At 39.9% G+C, this 19,407-nt stretch overlaps 1 protein-coding gene across 1 annotated transcript in view; it reads left to right on the forward strand.

The window, feature by feature from the left end:
- The window catches only part of ccni (cyclin I), a 29,560-nt gene extending 12,693 nt beyond the window's left edge, over positions 1-16,867 (forward strand). Inside the window, exons 5-11 of the mRNA XM_031277577.2 lie at positions 1,210-1,350; positions 1,650-1,778; positions 1,975-2,076; positions 11,525-11,690; positions 13,338-13,567; positions 14,687-16,105; positions 16,408-16,867. Coding sequence (XP_031133437.1) covers positions 1,210-1,350; positions 1,650-1,778; positions 1,975-2,076; positions 11,525-11,690; positions 13,338-13,567; positions 14,687-14,941 — 1,023 coding nt within the window. The 3' untranslated portion in view covers positions 14,942-16,105; positions 16,408-16,867. The remainder of the gene's footprint in view (positions 1-1,209; positions 1,351-1,649; positions 1,779-1,974; positions 2,077-11,524; positions 11,691-13,337; positions 13,568-14,686; positions 16,106-16,407) is intronic.
- Positions 16,868-19,407: the final 2,540 nt, after the last annotated feature.

Genomic DNA, 19,407 nt, shown 5'->3' on the forward strand with positions numbered 1-19,407 from the left:
TTTCAAACTCTGCCTACATTTTGCTTTCAACTACACACCTGTAAAATGTTGTGACTGCATCTTGAACGGTTGTGATGTTAGTGTGGTGAGAAAATCTGTCCAAAGACAGACATAAACAGCTGGCAAGGTACTCAAAACCGCCTCTGTGGTAGTTCCACAGAAGGTGTCCCCGATATTCACGTTTCGTTACTCGCATGAGTTTCATCCCGGGATCATTTTGTGATCATTTATATCTACTTGCGTTACTCGCGCTGGTGTAAAGCTAGAGGCACCAATGTTTCTTTCCTTCATCAAAATGGCCAAAAAAAACACTATTGTTGCTTTGTACCTGTTGTGGAAGTTCCAGATATGTCAAAAAGCATCTCATCTGGATTAATAACATTATCTGAAGGAGCAAAAACCATGTGTATTAGACTGCCGCTTCCAGCGCTACTTGAGGTCCAAATTTTGCTGTGATTTAATTGCAATAAACAGATAAATAGTAAGCCGAAATAACTACATCATGATGACGAGTTGTAAAAAGTCTGAATTCATACTTTATCAGATCTAACTGCAAGATGACAAGCAAACTGATTTTTAAATGGTTGTTTTCTGAATGAAGTTCAGATCAATCAGGACTATCGACACAACAGACACATAATTTCAGAACTTACAGGATAGGCCTACTACCTCACTTACTTTTCCCCAAGAAAGCTCCCCTTTTCGTCAAGTCTCTGTACAAATATGAGGTACTATAGAGCTCTGGGTTCCCACAGATGGCTACAATATTTTACTCCTCCATTTCTGATTCAGCGACGTCAGGACAGCAGGAGGATTTAAACACTGATCGGCTTTCCACACAGCATCACGCGTGTATTCGCATCTGTGCATAAACTTTGTATGTAATCACGCTGCCGCAAAAAGCCTTGGTGTGAACACGCCTTAACGGGACCTGCCCACTGCACACGACCTGACTGGCGACAAAATTCGCAGTCATTTATAATGTATGGGAAGTGAAAATTAGTAAACTAAATTCGTTGCACAAAGCATGCTAGGATACCTGTCGAGCGGACCGAGCTGGTGGTGCGACATGGATTGATATTGTGTGTGTGTGTGTGTGTGTGTGTGTGTGTGTGTGTGTGTGTGTGTGTGTGTGTGTGTGTGTGTGTGTGTGTGTGTGTGTGTGTGTGTGTGTGTGTGTGTGTGTGTGTGTGTGTGTGTGTGTGTCAGCGTGTGCCCTCCCTGAAAGAGATGGCTGCCTCCAGCAGCTGTGGCTGTTTTCCATCAGAGATCCTGAGGATGGAGAGGATCATCCTGGACAAACTGAAGTGGGATCTGCACACCGCCACAGCACTGGACTTCCTGCACATCGTATGTCTGTCTCTCTTCATGTGATGTTTTAATAAATTAATACAAATCCAGTTCCTACCATCTGCAGATGTTAAACAGCACTCAACAGTTCACCCCCTAGTGTCATCTGTCATAGAGCCATCATCATAACAACATTAAGTACTGTATAATGTAAAATAAATAATGGAACAAAACATTATTTACTTCTTAAATGTACTTCATTTACATGAACCTAAATTCTTTCCTAGCCAGCAAGACTTGTAATGCTGATTATCTTTTCTTTTTTTTCTCTCTGATTAACTCCTCCTTCTCTTCTATAGTTTCATGCGATGGTGCTGTCATGTCGTTCTGGGTTTTTGAACTCTATGTTGGGACTGAACCGCTCTCAGCACCTCACTCTGCTCACATGGCGACTCTACAACTGTCTGGCCGACCACACACTCATACAGGTTGAAACACACATACTCTCACTTTAGATAGATATCTCTGCTCCTCTGTATTTATGTAACACTGGTAAATCTAAGCATGTTCTGTTTTCGAACACAACACAGGGGGAAGTCACCCTCTGAGGCTCAGGTTTTTGTACATCTGGATTTGTCACCTGCCTGAACACTGAACACGTTTGTCCCTTATGTGTTTCTGTAGCTCAGAGGATCCATGCTGGCCTTGGCCCTAATCACCCTGGAGCTGGAGAACTGCTGTCCTGACTGGCTGGCTCTTACCATTGACCTGCTGAGGAAGGCACAGGTATCAGACCGACTCGCTTCAGAATCAGAATAAGATTTATCGCCAAAGTAAGTTTTCACTTATAAGGAATTTGCCTTGGTGTTTGGTATGCCCAAACATATTAAAGGTAAATAAACAATAAAGCAAAGTACTCCAACAGTTAGGAACAAAAATAAAGAATAGAAATATTACAATCACAAATATGTAAAATGTAACCGTTATAGAATTAGATAAGAAGACCATACGGTTTTGTGTAGGATGTGCAAAAATCTTGATCAGATCATGTGCAAAAGTTCACAATAATAATAATTAGAGATGTACCGATTGACCGGCTGGTGACCGGAATTGGCCGATTTTCACGTGATTGGCCATGACCGGCGACCGGCCAGTCAGTCTGACATATGCCGATTTTATGCCGTTCAAATGCACTCGGGTGCCGCATGATTAACATCGCGCAACATCAGCATCACACGTGCACACGCAGGGTTTCTGCTATATGCATGTAGCAGCAGCGCACCACCGCTCCATCAGCTGTTTATGAAATGTCATAAAGTCGTAAGTCGTGAAATATGACAGCTACAGTTTATCGGAAAATAGCGTTGGGCACACTGACTTTGATGAATTTACTGTTTATCAGACCCCAGGTGAGACAAGAAGCTAACATTAGCAAATGCTGCGGTCCCTCTGCCTCTGACTCCCCGCTGCAAGAGACGCTGTATTCCTCTGACACGCTAGCCTAGAAATCTAGACGCACCCTATCGGGAGCAAATGTAATTTGCAGCCAGGGGGTCTAGCAACTCTCCATTGGCTTGCGAGCTGGAAAAGCCAAACTCCAGCCGGGCCAATCACATTGTGTATAGAGTCGGTGGGTGGGCTTAAAGTGCCCATATTATGAAAAAAACACTTTTTCTGGGATTTGGGGTGTTATGTTGTGTCTCTGGTGCTTCCACACACATACAAACTTTGAAAAAAATCCATCCATGCTGTTTAGAGTGAGATACGGTTTCTGAATGTGTCCTGTCTTCAGTCTCTGGGTGAGCTGTTCAAAATCGGCACGGCTTGTGACGTCACAAGCCGAAACGAGCAGGCTAACCGCAACCATTAGCTCGTAGCGTTAGCGTTAGCATGCTAACACTAATGCTAGCATGCTAACGCTAGCATGCTACCTCGTTCTCAATAGCAAAGCACTGCTACAACACACACAAGGTCACCATAATCTACAAAAGAACTACTTACATGTGCGCCCTCATTTAGAAGTCTCCCAGCTAATCCTGCCTTGTAACTGACCGAAGTTGTTGAAACAGCCTTTCTTTTACTGTCTATGGAGCTAGCTAGCTGACATGATCTACATGCATGTGCAGTGCAATCAAAGATAGTACAGAAGAAGAACAAGAAAAGAGGTCTCACTCTGTAGCTAAAACAGAGACCAGGTGAAAAGAGGATCTGCAGCAGTGAGAGAGAGCGGTGCAGTACAACAAAAATATGGTGTTTTTAAAAAAATAAACCATGTAAACCTATTCTGGTACAACCTTAAAATACAATTATGAACCTGAAAATGAGCATAATATGGCTGCTTTAACATAATGATGGCAGAGTTACGACGGTTCCGCGTCAATTCCCTGCTACTTGAAAACATGAACGATGGCTGCTGCTGCTGGCAAACAGCGGTCTTTCAAATCTGTAGACTTGGAGTTAAGCTTTTCTTGACTTTCACTGAAGTCATTCTTAAAAAAGGAAGCTGTGTTCGGAGTTTTGCCGACTGGATACCTTCTTCGTTCCTCTGGTTGGTTGTAGCGCTATCCTATTGCGTGCAGAGGGAATTTGAAAGACAACCATTTATCCCGCCCCTCGGATTGAGCCCTGCCAATCAATGGTGAGTTCCCAGACCCAACATCTTGATGTGAGTCTGGCATGTCCGGCTACCGACACGCTGTATTAACGTTACTGTTTAAAACGTTTTCCAAGTTAGTGGGGATGCATACTGCTCAAAACCAACATTAAAAACGTAGTAAACTTCGCTCAGCATTTAGTTTTGTTGCTAAACTGTGTGTAAAATGACATTAAATCATCTGTTTCAGGTAATGGCACCCTAGGGTACCGTCTATTTGCTGGATTGTTCCAAGGTAACTGGGTAGCTAACGTTAGCAGATAAGCCCGTTAACAGCAACACTATTGTTCATATTTATGCACAATGACAAATAAAGCAAACTTTCTAAAAAAGGAACTACACACTGTTTTCAGGAACTGTTACTGTTGAAGCTGTGACTGTGTGTTCGTGTTTTGAAAAATATCTTTATACTGCAAGGCTATATTTATTATTATTTATTTTTATTTATTATTTATATATTATTTTATTGCCGTTACCTATTTTCACTGTTTTCATACATAAAGAAGTTTAGTTTGCTAAATATATCAAATTATTTTAGTTGGATATTGGATGTGAAAAGAAGGAAATGGTTCTTCCATAACATTGCACACCGGGGGGCGTTTTTACAGACCTATATCTGGCAACCCGGCCTGGCTGTCAAACTGGGCAGTTGATAACAACACACAGGCCAAAACACAAACAGAAATTCCGTCACGGAACGGAAATTTCAATGGGAGAAAATACTGGCATTAGCATTGTTGTCAGAAAAGATAGTATTTCAACTTAGCATGTTTCCTTAATATCTGATGACATATTGGGGTCATTTTTGGATTTATTACAGTAAATATATTACATATTGGACCTTTTTAAAGAAAAGATAGAAAATAAATGTTTGTGTGTGCTGTAAAGTGGTTAGAAAAAATGAAATTGGAATCGGCTAAAATCTGTATCGGCAGGTCTAATAATAATAATAATAATAATAATAATAATAACTTATATTTACAAAGCGCCTTACACGAAACCTAAGGACACTTTACAGAGTGGACATAATATGGATATAATATGTGCACTGGTCGTATTAGCTCAGGATGTTAGACTTACAGGCACTGTAAATCGGTGGATACATTTTTATTTTATTTTTTTTAAAGATTGTGTTTTGGGCTTTTTATGGCCTTTACATCGACAGGATAGCTTGAAGACAGGAAAGGGGAGAGAGAGAAGGGATGACATGCAGCAAAGGGCCGCGGGTCGGATTCGAACCCGGGCCTCTGTCAAGGACTCAGCCTTCGTGCGGCAGACTGGGTGAGCTAGAGATCGCCCGAGGATTAAAAAAATGTCAGTGTCACAAACCCCACGAAATGACTCTTTTCACTATCAGAATATGGTCCATTCGGTCTGATAACATCCGGCTCACTAATCTCTCACCTCACGGAACGACACACTGTGCAAATGACCAGACTATTACAGCGTGAAAATACTTTTTTCTAAAAAAAGTACATTTTGCTGTACACCACGCTAAGAGTACACCAGTTTGTGTGGATTTGAGCTGTTAGATAAGCTATCTGGCTGTAAATAGTGTGTGGGGGGCTGCGTGTGTCCTTGCTGCTATAGAGGCTAATGCAGGGCTATAGAGATGGAGAGGGCGGATGGCCTATCAGCGATAACAAAAGCATAGGACAGACGCTCTTGGACGACTTGGCAGTTATAGTACCCCTGAAAGGTCTAGCGGTGCCAGCGTTAAACTGTTCCCTGTCCCCACTTTGGCTGTGAACAGGGGTTTGTCATCAGCTGTCCTCACAGAAGCTGATGTATGACATCACAGCCTCTGTGTACTCTGACTTTTATTAATAGGTTCAAGTTGTGGCCAATCAGATCACCGAATGAAAGTACTACATTAAAAGAAAATAATTAAGTTACACTTTACACTGTCCCTGTGAACTGACTTTTGTTTCACATCCCTTTCGCTGTTCAACTCTCTACTACAGGGTACGGCTGACAGTACAAATGGCGTATCATTAAGTGTGTCACTAAGCGTGGAAAGTCATATCTAAGGTCCGTCCTATTGACTGGAGCAGTGAACAACGTTTGCATTGCATAAGAACCTTATGGGATGGGAATGGTATAAGCGAGTTAATTAATGCCCTTTGAGGGCGTGTCGGACAGTTTCACGCCTGTTTGTCGTCCATAAATACCTGACAATGGACACCTCGTCAGGGCATTAAACATTACTTGTAGGACATCTTTAAAAATACACATAAATTAAATCGGTGTCCTTTTCAGGTCTATTATTTTTGTTCCTCATAGTTTACTGTCTTTGTTTATATGCTTTGTTGTAAATAACTTAATGAACAGTACTTTAAAATGAATGTGGTCATTCAATATTTTGACTCACACAATAAGGCCTAATAACGGTGTCAATCTCTATGTCCAGAGCAACATGTAACAACTAATAATGTTGCCATGCTACAGAGGTAAATTATAGGCAACTTAGGCAATTATAGGCAAAATAAATTCTATAAGTAAAATCGAATAATGAACTCAGTTTGCTGCATATTTGTTATGCAATTCTACAGTAAAATGTACCTTTTGTTGGTTTCATTTTATAGGCTGAGTTATACAACCATGTGATCAACAGTGAGCCAGATGAGTGATTGTGGTTTCTATTCTTTATTCATGTTGCCTTTATTTTAAAATAAGACAACTGTTATTTTTGTTTAGATACCTTCATCCAAGGTGAACAAATCTATGGAAGTAAATCTGTTTCATCGGATTTTGAAATTAAAAAGCCATTGAATTTCTAGCACTGAATATTTAAGGATTGAAATTATGTATCAGAATTTTTTGCCTCTGAATTTAGCCATTGAATTTCTAGCATTGAATATTTATGCATTGAAATTATGTATCTGATTTTTTTGCTTCTGAATTTTACTCTAATCTAATATTACTCTACAAATTTTCAACAACTAATTTTCACATACAGCTTGTTAACATTACTCCCGCAATTGTTTGTGAAGCTTTTTAACTCCAAAAGACAGATAACCACAGGTTGCCGTTTATCTTATAATGGATAATTGTGTTTTGTTATTCAAACAAACGATTGAGGAAATAAACGCCTCTCGTCCTTGAGTCTGTTGAGAGACCTCCAGCTGACAGCGGGGTCTGTGACTATTACTGGCTGGCCGGCGAGCGAGTGATCCCGGCAGCCACCAGCTGGCTGTCACGTCAGACTGGAGCTTCTCAAGTCCGACAACATCAGAGCAAATGTGCAATTCGCCATCAGTTTTTGTAAAACTGCCCATATTCAAACTCTACGCAGTTGATTTCTCACATAAAAAAGTCTCAAAAGTGAATTGAGTGATGAAATAGCAGACAAAATTGTAAAAAGTTTCCAGTTGTTGGCTGCAGCTACTATGGCACACTACCGATCTAGATTCTATAATCGATTGCTTTTCCTTGGGTTCCCGGATGTTAACACTGAATTTTAAGCATTATGTTTGCAGCTGAATTTGACCTGTTGAATTTGAGCAAGTTGAAAATATATTAGTTGTTGTATTTTGCATCTGAATTTGGTATATTGAAATTTTTTACGTTGAATTTTTGATTCTGAATTAAAGTAAAATTCAGAGGCAAAAAATTCAGATACATAATTTCAATGCATAAATATTCAATTCAGTTTTATTTATAGTATCAAATCATAACAAGAGTTATCTCAAGACACTTTACAGATAGAGAAGGTCTAGACCACACTCTATAATTTGCAAAGACCCAACAATTCCAGTAATTTCCCCCCAAGAGCAAGCATTTAGTGCAACAATGGCAAAGAAAAACTCCCTTTTAGGGAGAAACCTCGGACAGACCCAGGCTGTTGGTAGGCGGTGGCTGACGGTGCCGGTTGTGGGTGTGATGAACAGTGGCAATAATAGTCACAATAAAGATAATGGAACTATGACTACAAATAGTAGTTGTAGTAGTTCATGGCGTACAGGGCACTGCAGGGCGTTAAAGGGTGTAGCAGGGCACTGCAGCTAATTGACTGGTTTCATCTGGCTTAATTGATAGGTATAATTGGGTGTCATCCACATTAGGGCTGCACGATTATGGCCAAAATGATAATCACGATTATTTTGATCAATATATTGATCACGATTATCACGATTATTTGTTGATTTTAACCAAAACTAATTTTATTGTCACATAGGCTAATTATAACTGCTTTCACATCCATATTGTGCTACATTCCTGCCAATACATCGATATTGTGCTACATTCCTCCTTTGTTGAAGGATACTATGAAGGAGTATGCCATTTCAGCTGTTGTGCGACCGCTTTCCAAACATGCGCATTTGCTGTGAAAAGATACAGGCAACGCAATTTTCTGTTCACTTTAACGGCGCATGTTAAAATCCGGTGCCAGTAGGGCACCGGTGCCCGGTATCTACCGGATGAAATAGCAACGCGGATTACGGTGCCACTTAAATGTCTGCTGCTCCAAAACAGACGTTAGAGGCAACAGAAACATCGCTGCATGTCCCGCTAGTAAACACTAATAACAAGTTACACAGCAGGTAACGTTAGGCTACCATTAGCTACAGTAGTAACTGGATTAAACACGGCTAAAATGCTGACAGCTAAACGGTGTAGTGTGACTGTATTTCACTGTAGAGGATTCCAACAGCGGGATGTACAACAGTAACTACATCAGTTTACATCTAAACTAAGCTGCGCGGTGCAGGGAACAACTCTGATTGGCTCATGGAGGCACGTGATCAGAGAGTGGTTTTGGAGCTTTGGAAAAGAAAAAAAACTTTGATACAGAGCGTTGGAATGAAGCATTTTAAATATCGCTCGATCACGTGAATTTGATCGTGGGAAGCCAAAATCGTGATTGTGATTACAATTTGATTAATTGTGCAGCCCTAATCCGCATAACAGTGAAAGTTAATTGAGTGTTTCCTAATAATATTGCCTAGAGGAAGCATATATAAGGTGAATAGAATTGGTCCAAGCACTGAGCCTTGTGGAATGCCATGGCTAACTTTAGCGTGCCTGGAGGATTCATCGTTAACATTAACAAATTGAGATCGATCAGATAAATAGGACTTAAATCAGCTTAGTGCGATTCCTTTAATGCCAACTAAATGTTCGAATTCAGCACTAAGATCTAGTAAGACAAGTACAGAGACAAGTCCTTTGTCTGAAGCAGTTAGAAGGTCGTTAAAAATATATAATATAAACTATTGCTATGTAGAAAAGTCACATAACTGATTAGCGACTACCATCCCAAGGATCTTGGAGAGAAAGGGAAGATTAGATATAGGTCTATAGTTGGCTATAGACCTCAGGATCGAGGGTGTTTTTTTTCAGAAGAGGTTTTATCACAGCTACTTTAAATGACTGCAGTAAATAAATAAATACCTGTTAATAAAGACATATTGATCATATCTAGTAATGAAGTGTTAACCATGGGTTATGCTTCTTTAAGTAGCCTTGTTGGGATGGGGTCTAAGAGACAGGTAGATGGCTTAGCTGAAGAAACCTTTTAATATTAATTGTTGAAGGTCTATAGGATAAAAGCAGTCCAAGTATATGTCAGGTCTTGTCGATCTTTCTAGCGGTCCTGCGTTTAAAGGTGAACCATTAGAAGTTGAGGGCAAAAGGTGATGAATTTTATCTCTAATTGTTATAATTGTATCATTAAAGAAGCTCATAAAGTTGTCATTACTCAGAGCTATAGGAATAGATGGCTCAATATAGCTGTGACTCTCTGTCAGCCTGGCTACAGTGCTGAAAAGAAACCTTGGGTTGTTCTTATTTTCTTCTATTAGTGATGAGTAATAGGCTGATCTGGCATTTCTGAGGGCCTTCCTATATGTTTTCAGACTGTCTTGCCAATCTAAACGAGATTCTTCTGGATTGGTGGAACGCCATTTACTTTCAAGTTTTTCGCGAGGTTTGTTTTAATTTGCGAGTTTGGGAGTTATACCAAGGTGCTAGTTTCCTTTGCTTCATCATCTTCTGTTTGAGAGGAGCAACAGAGTCTAAAGTCGTCCGTAGCGAGGCCGTAGCACCGTCTACAAAATTATCAATTTGGGAGGGACTAAAGTTAACATAAGAGTCCTCTGTTATATTAATGCACGGCATTGAATTAAATGCTGTTGGAATATGTTCCTTAAATTTAGCTATAGCACTGGGTGGTGATGGCGCAGTGGATATGACACATGCCTTTGGTGTTGGAGATCCGGGTTCGATTCCCACTGCGATACATCAACAAATGTGTCCCTGAGCGAGACACTTAACCCCTAGTTGCTCCAGAGGTGTGCGACCTCTGATATATAGCGATTGTAAGTCGCTTTGGATAAAAGCGTCAGCTAAATGACATGTAATGTAATGTCCGATAGGCATCTAGTGTAGAAGCTTTTATATAATTTCGTATAGTCGGGTAGTAAGAATTTGAAAGTTATTAAAGAATGGTCTGATAATAGGATTCTGCGGAAATACTATTAAATCTTCAATTTCGATGCCATATACAAGCACAAGGTCGAGGGTGTGGTTAAAACAGTGAGTGGCCTTATGCACACTCTGACTAAAACCAATTGAATCTAGTAGTGAGTTGAAAGCAACTAAGGCTATCGTTGTCAGCATCCACATGGATATTAAAATCACCTACAATAAGTACTTTGTCTGATTTAAGGATTACACATGATAAAAATTCAGAATATGGACCTGGAGCTCGGTAAACAACAACAAATATAATTGGCTTTAATGTTTTCCATGTTGGATGTTGAAGATTAAGAACAAGGCTTTCAAACGAGTTGTAATTTAGTTTAGGTTTAGGATTAATTAACAGGCTTGAATCAAAGATGGCTGCAACTCCCCCTCCTCGGCCAGAGCCTCGTGGAATTTGAGTATTAATATGACTGGGTGGAGTGGATTTTTTTAGACTAACATATTCTTCATGGCACAGCCATGTTTCGGCAAGACAGAATAGATCAATTTGATTATCTGATATCGAATCGTTTACTAGTACTGCTTTAGAAGATCTAATTTTCTTATTCTGTTCTATCATTGCAGTGATAGTTTTAATTCCAATTAGGTTCTTAAGTATAGCTCCTCTTTTGTTTACCTTTGATTTAACTGATCTGAGTTGGGGGACAGGCACCGTGGTTATGGGACTATGAGTGGGCGACTGCTCCAACGGAAGCACAGAGAAGCGCGTATCACTGCACCTCTGATTCAGTGCTAGAAATTCAATGGCTTTTTAATTTCAAAATCCGATGAAACAGATTTACTTTCATACAAATTAACCCTCATCTTAATATAACAAACGTAGTGAGATGAGAATTAACAGGAACATTTAAACTGGTGAACTTCATGATAGCAATGCTTAGCCACGTTTGAAGAGCATGGCCCTGGTAAGGCTCAAAGAATAATAAAATCATCAGTATATTGTTTGACATTTTCATATTGTGGCTGTAATGAACACTGCAGGATATATATATATATATATATATATATATATATATTTCTTAGTTGCTGTCTTCATCTCGTTTATTCTGTGTTCGTCTCTTTTGTCCTTCTTTCCTCCTCTTCCCTCTCTCTTAGATCGACAGCTCTGAGTTGATTCTGAGTCGAGAGCTGGTGGCTCGTAGTCTGTCCACACTGAGATCTTCCCTGCCTCCAAACACTGTCTACATCTACCAACCCCTTCAGAGCCAAACCACCCTGCAGCCTCCAGACCAGGACCCCACACTCCCCTGCTGCACACTGGGTATGTTTAAAGGGGAACTCCACCCATTTTACACATCAAAGTCTGTTAACAGGTGTTAGAGAGTACTACTGCAAAATTAAAAAGTTGTATAAAGCCTTTTTTGGCTCCAGAGGGAGCTGTGTGAAGTCTGGTAAATGTCTCCAACTGATGTCACTTGAGTCAGCATCTGTTGGGACTGAAGACTAGTTAAAAAATGAAAATCTGATGATCCAAGTGGACAGCCCTAGGTATATGTGTTCCCACCTGGCAGAAGAATGTATCCCAAAATGCGTCCTGAATGACCACTGATTGGATCTCCCCGCTCCATATGCAAATAAACACGTACAATATTTCCATATTGCATATAGCTTGGTTATATGTTATAGAGGACAAAACATGACTTAAGTCTCAATGAATAAATAAATAAATGTATAAATAAATATGGAAATAAAATAGATATATACTGAAATAAATACAGAGAAAAAAATGCATAAATTACTAAATAAAAGTGTGGCATAAACAAAAGTCTATTTCTACATTTTTGTTCACCTACATTTATTTCTGTATTTCTGTGTCCATATGTTAATGAGGTAGGAGGTCCTAAACTCAATCTAAAGCAAGCGTGATTGGTCAAATCGGAGAGCCAGACAAAAGCAAACAATCTCCGATCCCTAGCGAATCTTCCTCCCTGTGATACACAACATTTGCAAACCAGCTCTAGTTAGTGTAATGGCTATGACTGGGAGGCCGCTGGCAGACCTGCTGCCGGATGAAAAACCCCATTATACAACAACTAGATCTGATCAGGCAATCTGATTGTTCAACTAGACATTTAGAAAGTGGTCAAATCAGCATGACTGCACACCCAGAGCCATTTGAGCACACCAGGCTCATCAATTAAAATGTTCTCCCTATTTTCCAATGTCAACATTACAGAGTTGAATCAAAAACTATTTTTAAACATTTGTATTCATGAAAATAAATTGGGAACCACCGTGGAACACATAGACACTCTTTAACATATTTATATAATGTGATTCATCTGGTTAAACGACTACATTTTTCACAACGCTCTGGAGTTAACTGTTATTGGAAATGTTTCAGTTTGGATAAAATCAACTGTACTGCTGACGCTACATGTTAAGTTCGTGGACGTACAGGAGCTAAATCTGTCAAATTATCAAATTGCAATCGTTTCTAAAAAGCATCATACATCTTACAATTACATTCCATGATATATCACGAGTGATGACATCCTGTGTCCTGTCACTGTTCCAGTTGCTCACCCTCAAAGGGGAGAGGAGAGTGGATGACTGTGAGCCCAGAAACACTACATAATGTGCAAAATAATAGTTTTTCTCGATTACTCTGTTTTGTGATCGTTAGGAGCCGAAATCGTAATCACGATTAAAACATTTGAATAATTGCACAGCCCTAACATAAATCATACATTGGAAATGTGCATTGACTAATGAAAGGTGCTGCCCATGGTCTGCCTGTGTGCTGGGGTAACAATGTCTACTGACTCTAGTTTAAGTTTTGTATATTTATTATATCTGCTTTGGTAACCAGTCACGGACCTGCCTGGGCCCCAGCACAGAGGCATGCAAAATTATGATGGCTTCATCTGTATTATTTAAAAGTATTTCTGTAACTTTTTCTTTCCAGGGATCATCACCTCCACCACTGAGTCTTCCAGGGACCATGCCCTCGTCACCACCATCCCTGCCCAGCTACAGACACCTGCTGATGGGGAAGAGGGGAGCCAGCAGCCCTGGAGCACCATCTCCTCCACAAACAGCAGCATCCCTGTTCTACTCTCTCCACCCAAACACCTCCGCCATCTTAACCACCTGCAGAAGGTCACACTGCGCTGCAAGGCATCCGCCAAGCGCAAGGTAACACTCTTTTTCTTTAAAAAAACAAAACAAAACAATGTAGAGACTTGAGAATAGGGCTGTCAATCTTCCTCTATAATACTATTCGAATTCCATTTGTTATTTTATTTAATATTCAAATAATATTTGAATATTAAATGCTCAAATTCATCCTGTTATTAATATTTACGATATTACACAGGCTTATGGATCGCCAATGCCACTATCAGCATGTCGTTGTTGTTACACATTCTGTCCACTAGAGGGACTACTAACATTACAAAACAAACTTTTGAAAACAGGTGATCGCTGTGGGGACAAAATGAATGACTTTAATTTGTCAACTTTAATGTACCTTGGCTCAAGCTCGTGAATAAAATATTTAAATCCAGACCCTGCGTCATGTTGATCGGTCTCATATCTTTACATTTGAACCGTGTTAGTTTGTCCGTTATTGCCTGGCGGACAGCTGGTAAGCCCCGCGATGAGGAGAGAGGCAGAAAAAAAGTAATTCTTGCCCGTTTTTAGCGGCAATTCCTCGGACAGATCGCCTAGCTTGTCAGGGTGTAACGTCAGGTGTGCCCTCAGGTCGCTCTCCGCCATTTTTGATAGTATTGTGATGATGATACCGCGTGGATGTATGTATTAAGGGAACGTGTACGATTGTGATATGATTCAAAAACTTTATTGTTCATCAGACTAAACAAAAGCATTCAATTTTCACATGCGGGTAGGCCAAGGCGACGAGAAAGGCAAGATTGCATATAAAACTTTTCAAAAATTCATAAAAAAGCAATATTCGAATAGTAATTTTAGCATTCGAATAGTATTAATTTTTTATATTTGAATTATATTTGAATTTCGGAATTCGTTCCAACAGCCCTACTTGAGAATCAATTAAATTAGTCAATCGACAGTAAATGAATTGACAAAGACTCTGATAATCGATTGTTTAATTAATTTGTTGCATTGCTGGTTCTAGTTTCTCAAATGTAAATATTTGGTGGTTAGTCGTGACAGGTATTTTTCTCAAACGATTAACTGATTAGACATGAAAGTAATCGGGAGAGTGACTGATAATGAAAATAATAGTTGCAGCCCTAGACCTGAGTCACAATATAAGTCTTTCTGTGTATTCAGGTGGATGAAATGGAGGTGGATGACTTCTACGATGCCATCAAACGCCTCTACAACGAAGACGTCACCACCTCCGCCGCTGTCCAGGAGGGGCCAACATCTTTGATGGGGGCAATAACAACAAGTGGAGGTGGTGGAGGAGGAGGAGGAGGTGGAGGAGGAGAAGGAGAAGGTCTGGGTGTCTGCAGCGTCCTGTTGTCACGACAGGAAGGCAGCTCTTCCCCCTGCCCGCCACTGCAGTCAGTCAGTGCCTCCTAGAGACCAAACAGAAACCTGTTTACCAAAACCACCTTCACAGTGAATCATCGTTCACTTTTAAATTAAACACCTCAATTCAAAATAGTTAAACTATATTTAGTTTTTTGATCTGTGATATTTAGGCAGTTCTTTTGGCAACAGTGATGGGCAACTCCCTCAGCAATAGGCAACAATGAAAGAGAGATTTTATTCAGTGTTACCATTTGCATAAGAAAGCAATGTAAAAGGCAGCTCCTCGTGAAATGTTGCCCATCAGAGTTGATGGAGAAAATTCTTCTTTACATCACTGCTTTTAATGAAACGTACAGTAAAATAAGAAAATATTGATCTTATAATACAAATAAAGCAGTGATACAGATGATTTCAGTGGTTAAGATGGTTTTGGTTACAGTGCAAAGGACCCAGCGTGTCCCCCAGCTGTTCAGTTGTCCTGAGGTCAGTTGCCATCATCCCCTGCAACGGGAAAACAGAGCCCAAAAAAATGTTAACATTCAAAAAAATAAAACACGTGCTGCTGCTACTATCTTATTAATTATATTTGTTGAACACAAATACAATAATACAAAAGGTTTAAAAAAAGTATAAATAGAAAAGTTACCTTAAAAAAAAACTAGAATTGACTTCTCTACCCCCCTGTCTCTCTCTGTCCTTTTGTGGAAGATTTCTGTCATCGTTTGTCAACTTATATTTGTTCTTCACATCTTAAACTCTTCTTCCATTTCATATATTTGTTTTTATTCTATCCTCTTCCCTTTCCTTCCTCACTCTGCATGTTTTCATCTCTATAACGTCTTCATAGTCTCAATGTATGGATGATTATCTGTATTACTCACCGAGATAGAAAACGTTTTTAAGTGAAGTGCAGTTTGATTGTTAATAAGATGCTAATATAAATATCCCTCCTATGAAGCCCCTCTGTTTTTCCCTCCCCTCAGCTTGTTATGACGGCTTGACTGAATGAACGTTTCTCAGGTTGTTTTATTCACCCACAAACTAAAAAAAGTCTCTTTGAAGTTGCTGTTAAAATCTGGCTTTCTCATTTGGGTGTCTTGGCTGCCTAAAATCATTTACCTGTTTGTTTTGGAGTCCATTGAGTGTGGTGACACCAAGAGATCATAATTATATCCTAATAATGTACATGCCCTCATCTTAAACATGTAAAAGGTAAATGTAAATGGACTGTTTTTATATAGCGCTTTTCTAGTCTTAACGACTACTCAAAGCGCTTTTACATAGTTCAGGAACCATTCACCATTCACACAATGTGGCCGAGGCTGCCGTGCAAGGTGCCACCTGCTCATCAGATAAACATTCACACACATTTACGCTCCGATGGCGCAGCATCGGGGGCAACTCGGGGTTCGCCCAAGGACACTTCGACATGGGACTGCAGGGCCAGAGATCGAACCACCAACCTTCCGATTGGCAGGCGACCGCTCTACCACTGAGCCGCAGCCGTCCAAAAGGTCTTGGTCAACTTGTTGCTATGACAATAGCCCTAGTGGAATTCTAACGGAAACATCCAGGCTTTACAAATGTTGTTGTCCTCATTCAAAGAACAAGGCCCTGGTAAAAATCACTCTGCATGTGGTTTCTGTGTTTAAGCATCCAGAGGGAATTCAAGTTCTCGTTTATATATTCATATGTAATAAAACAACCTTGAGTTATTTAAAGCATTTTAAATAAGCTAAGAGACCGAAATGTGTTTTTTGAGTTGGTGTCTCAGCTTATGTGGGAGGCAAGTGACACTTTGATGTTAAAAAAAACACAAACAACATGCTCTGTTTTTATCTCTTGAAGTTCTGTTTAATATATTTTTATTCCTGCAAAAAGCTCTGTTTATCCTGCTGTGGGAGCTGCTGGTGGCTTCTTCAGGTCCCTGAATGCACTGGGGCACCAATAAATGAAGAGGTACAAGAATGAAAACAGAGCGTACTTTGTCTTCATTTTATTACACAAAAACATTCATGTTTAAATTTTCATTATATATGAGTTTACCCAGCAGAATACAATTTCAGTTCATGGATGAACATCACAATACAGGTCAAGTAGGTACAAGTCAGTAGATGCAACAAAAACAACTACAATGGGATGCCCCTTGTTGCTCTGTGTCTGCCGGATGTGGGAGTACGCAGATGTTTGCTAACAGTTTAGCTAGAGCAACTTTACAATAATACTGTATGTCAGAAGTTTTTTATTCATATTATTGTGACCAGCCTTAAGTTTAAACTTGGGTTTAAAGGGTCAGTCAGTCCAAATTACAAGAAAAATATTTGTATTCACCAGTGGTATCTATCCATGGAGTTAGTTTTGGTTTCATTTTTCCAGGCTTTGAGATTTCTGCCTCTATGGAAATTTATGGAATGTAGTTTGTGTTGCTTACAGCATGAAAAATGACTTTTAAAAAATCGAAGCAATATCTCTTTACAGAAACAATATCCCTATTCCCTACCTAGTAGACAACCCCATTATGAATCTACACTTCTTTAAACTATATGATGGAATTAGTGGCTAATTTATTATTGTTCCTCATTTCTTGGCACCTAACTACTTCAACACCGTTCAACATAGAAACTTCATTAAAACCACAACAGCTTTTTGAGGACATTATCATATTGTCTTTAAGTGTTTGTATTTTTTATTTTTTATACTATTTAACGTTTTGGGGGGTTTTTTGGAATTCAACATTTCCCCCATTCAGAGTTAGTGGGATTTATCTGTTAAACTGGAAATATTATGTAACTATACACAACAGGTCTAACCGGCTGTTTCAGAATGTACACACAAGACCTGCTGAGCTTGTTCAAACAAAATCTCGCGCACAAATGTGTATGTCTATACTTGTGAGAGACCTCAATGACTTATGACATAATAACCTAAATCAGATTTAGTCAGATCTAATCTTAACCTTAAAACCAGAGGCCCGAGGCCTGTACTACGAATCAAGATAAACATGCCCTGGATTTATTTCAGTTACGTGGCTTCACCTAACCTAACAACCACGGTCCTGCATAAACTGTGTCACGACGGTGGTTAACAACTAGTTCAGTCAACCCAGGGTTTCCCAACCAGCAACGCGCGCGTTCACATAAAAGAGGCGGTGTTTGCACAGCACGACCAATCGCAAACATCTACCAGAGACGCATATTTTATATAAGAAGAGCAAACTATAATTCTACATAAATATGAAGAATACAGACACGGTTTTACAGACAAAAAGCAATACAGTCGCTGCTTCCAGAAACAGGAAGGAAAGTTGGCAAAAAAATAGTCGACGCTGTTATGTGTAAATCACGTGACGCTTATCAATATCTTCCATCAGTCAGGCACTAGATCTGACCATAATTACACTTGTGCTTTCCATAAACGGTCGTTGCTTTAGCCTATTATTTCAGTTGCAACCCTGGCAGTGGGAAGCCATCGTGAGAGCAAATAAAAAATATATAAAAACATAATTCAAGCTGATGTGTGTTGGCAACACATGGCTCAAGAAGCCGAGCCGATACGTAATTCCCTCCCATTACAATCTATGTATTTCATAAATATACACATCAGGGAATGCTAACGGGGTTGTCGGTCTCTAAATGTTTTAACTTTTATGTGCGCACCCCTTTCTCCCCCTCTCCCTCTCTCTCTCCTTTCTGCGCACCGAGCTCCGCCTGATCTTCTAAGAACGGTGACGCCGTTATCAATCGAGTATTGATTGGTCAGTAGGCGGTGCTTTTACATCGGTTCTCTAATCTCCATCTTAACCTGCTCCCGAGCAGGTTAGGTGTTCAGCATAAGTTACCACGGCGATTTAACCCGGTAACAAGTGATCCACCGTCGTGATACACAAAACCCTGGGTTGAACCTGAACTTACCTCGTTAACGCCAAATCTTGCTTCGTAGTACAGGCCTCAAGTCTCAGCCCTTTGTGTTATGACGACACAAAGTCTAAATTGATTCTCACGTGTACAAAAGCACACACACACACACAGGCATGTGCAAACATGTCCTCCAGCCTGCAGTGTTTCTCTAGAGAGATTGATGTTACCAGTTTCAAAACATTACAGTTACAAGACAGACTGGTACAACTGCTGGGTGGACCCACTGAACACAACCCATATGTCACTGAGGTGATGTTCCCATATGTTTTTACATCTTTACAATGCACACAGTCCAGAGACCAACCACTACTTCTGTTAGTAAATACCAGTCCTACCCAGCCCCTAGGTTTCTGTGTCAGTTCACTTGTGGTCATTTGAACAATTTTATTTTGGATTAAGAACTATGTTAGCACACTTTAATCTAAAATAAGTAAGGTCTTAACAAGGCCACTGGAGACAAGATAAGGTTAATAATGCAGGACCCAGTTGATGTTGTCTTTTAGAGGTGCACATTTCGCAACACATTTGCAGTTAATCCAATCGTGCAAACAATTGCCACACAGTGAGAATCAGGGCATTTGCCCACTTCCCTCAGAT

This window comes from Sander lucioperca, chromosome 14 (genome assembly GCF_008315115.2).
Source record: "Sander lucioperca isolate FBNREF2018 chromosome 14, SLUC_FBN_1.2, whole genome shotgun sequence".
NCBI lineage: Eukaryota > Metazoa > Chordata > Actinopteri > Perciformes > Percidae > Sander > Sander lucioperca.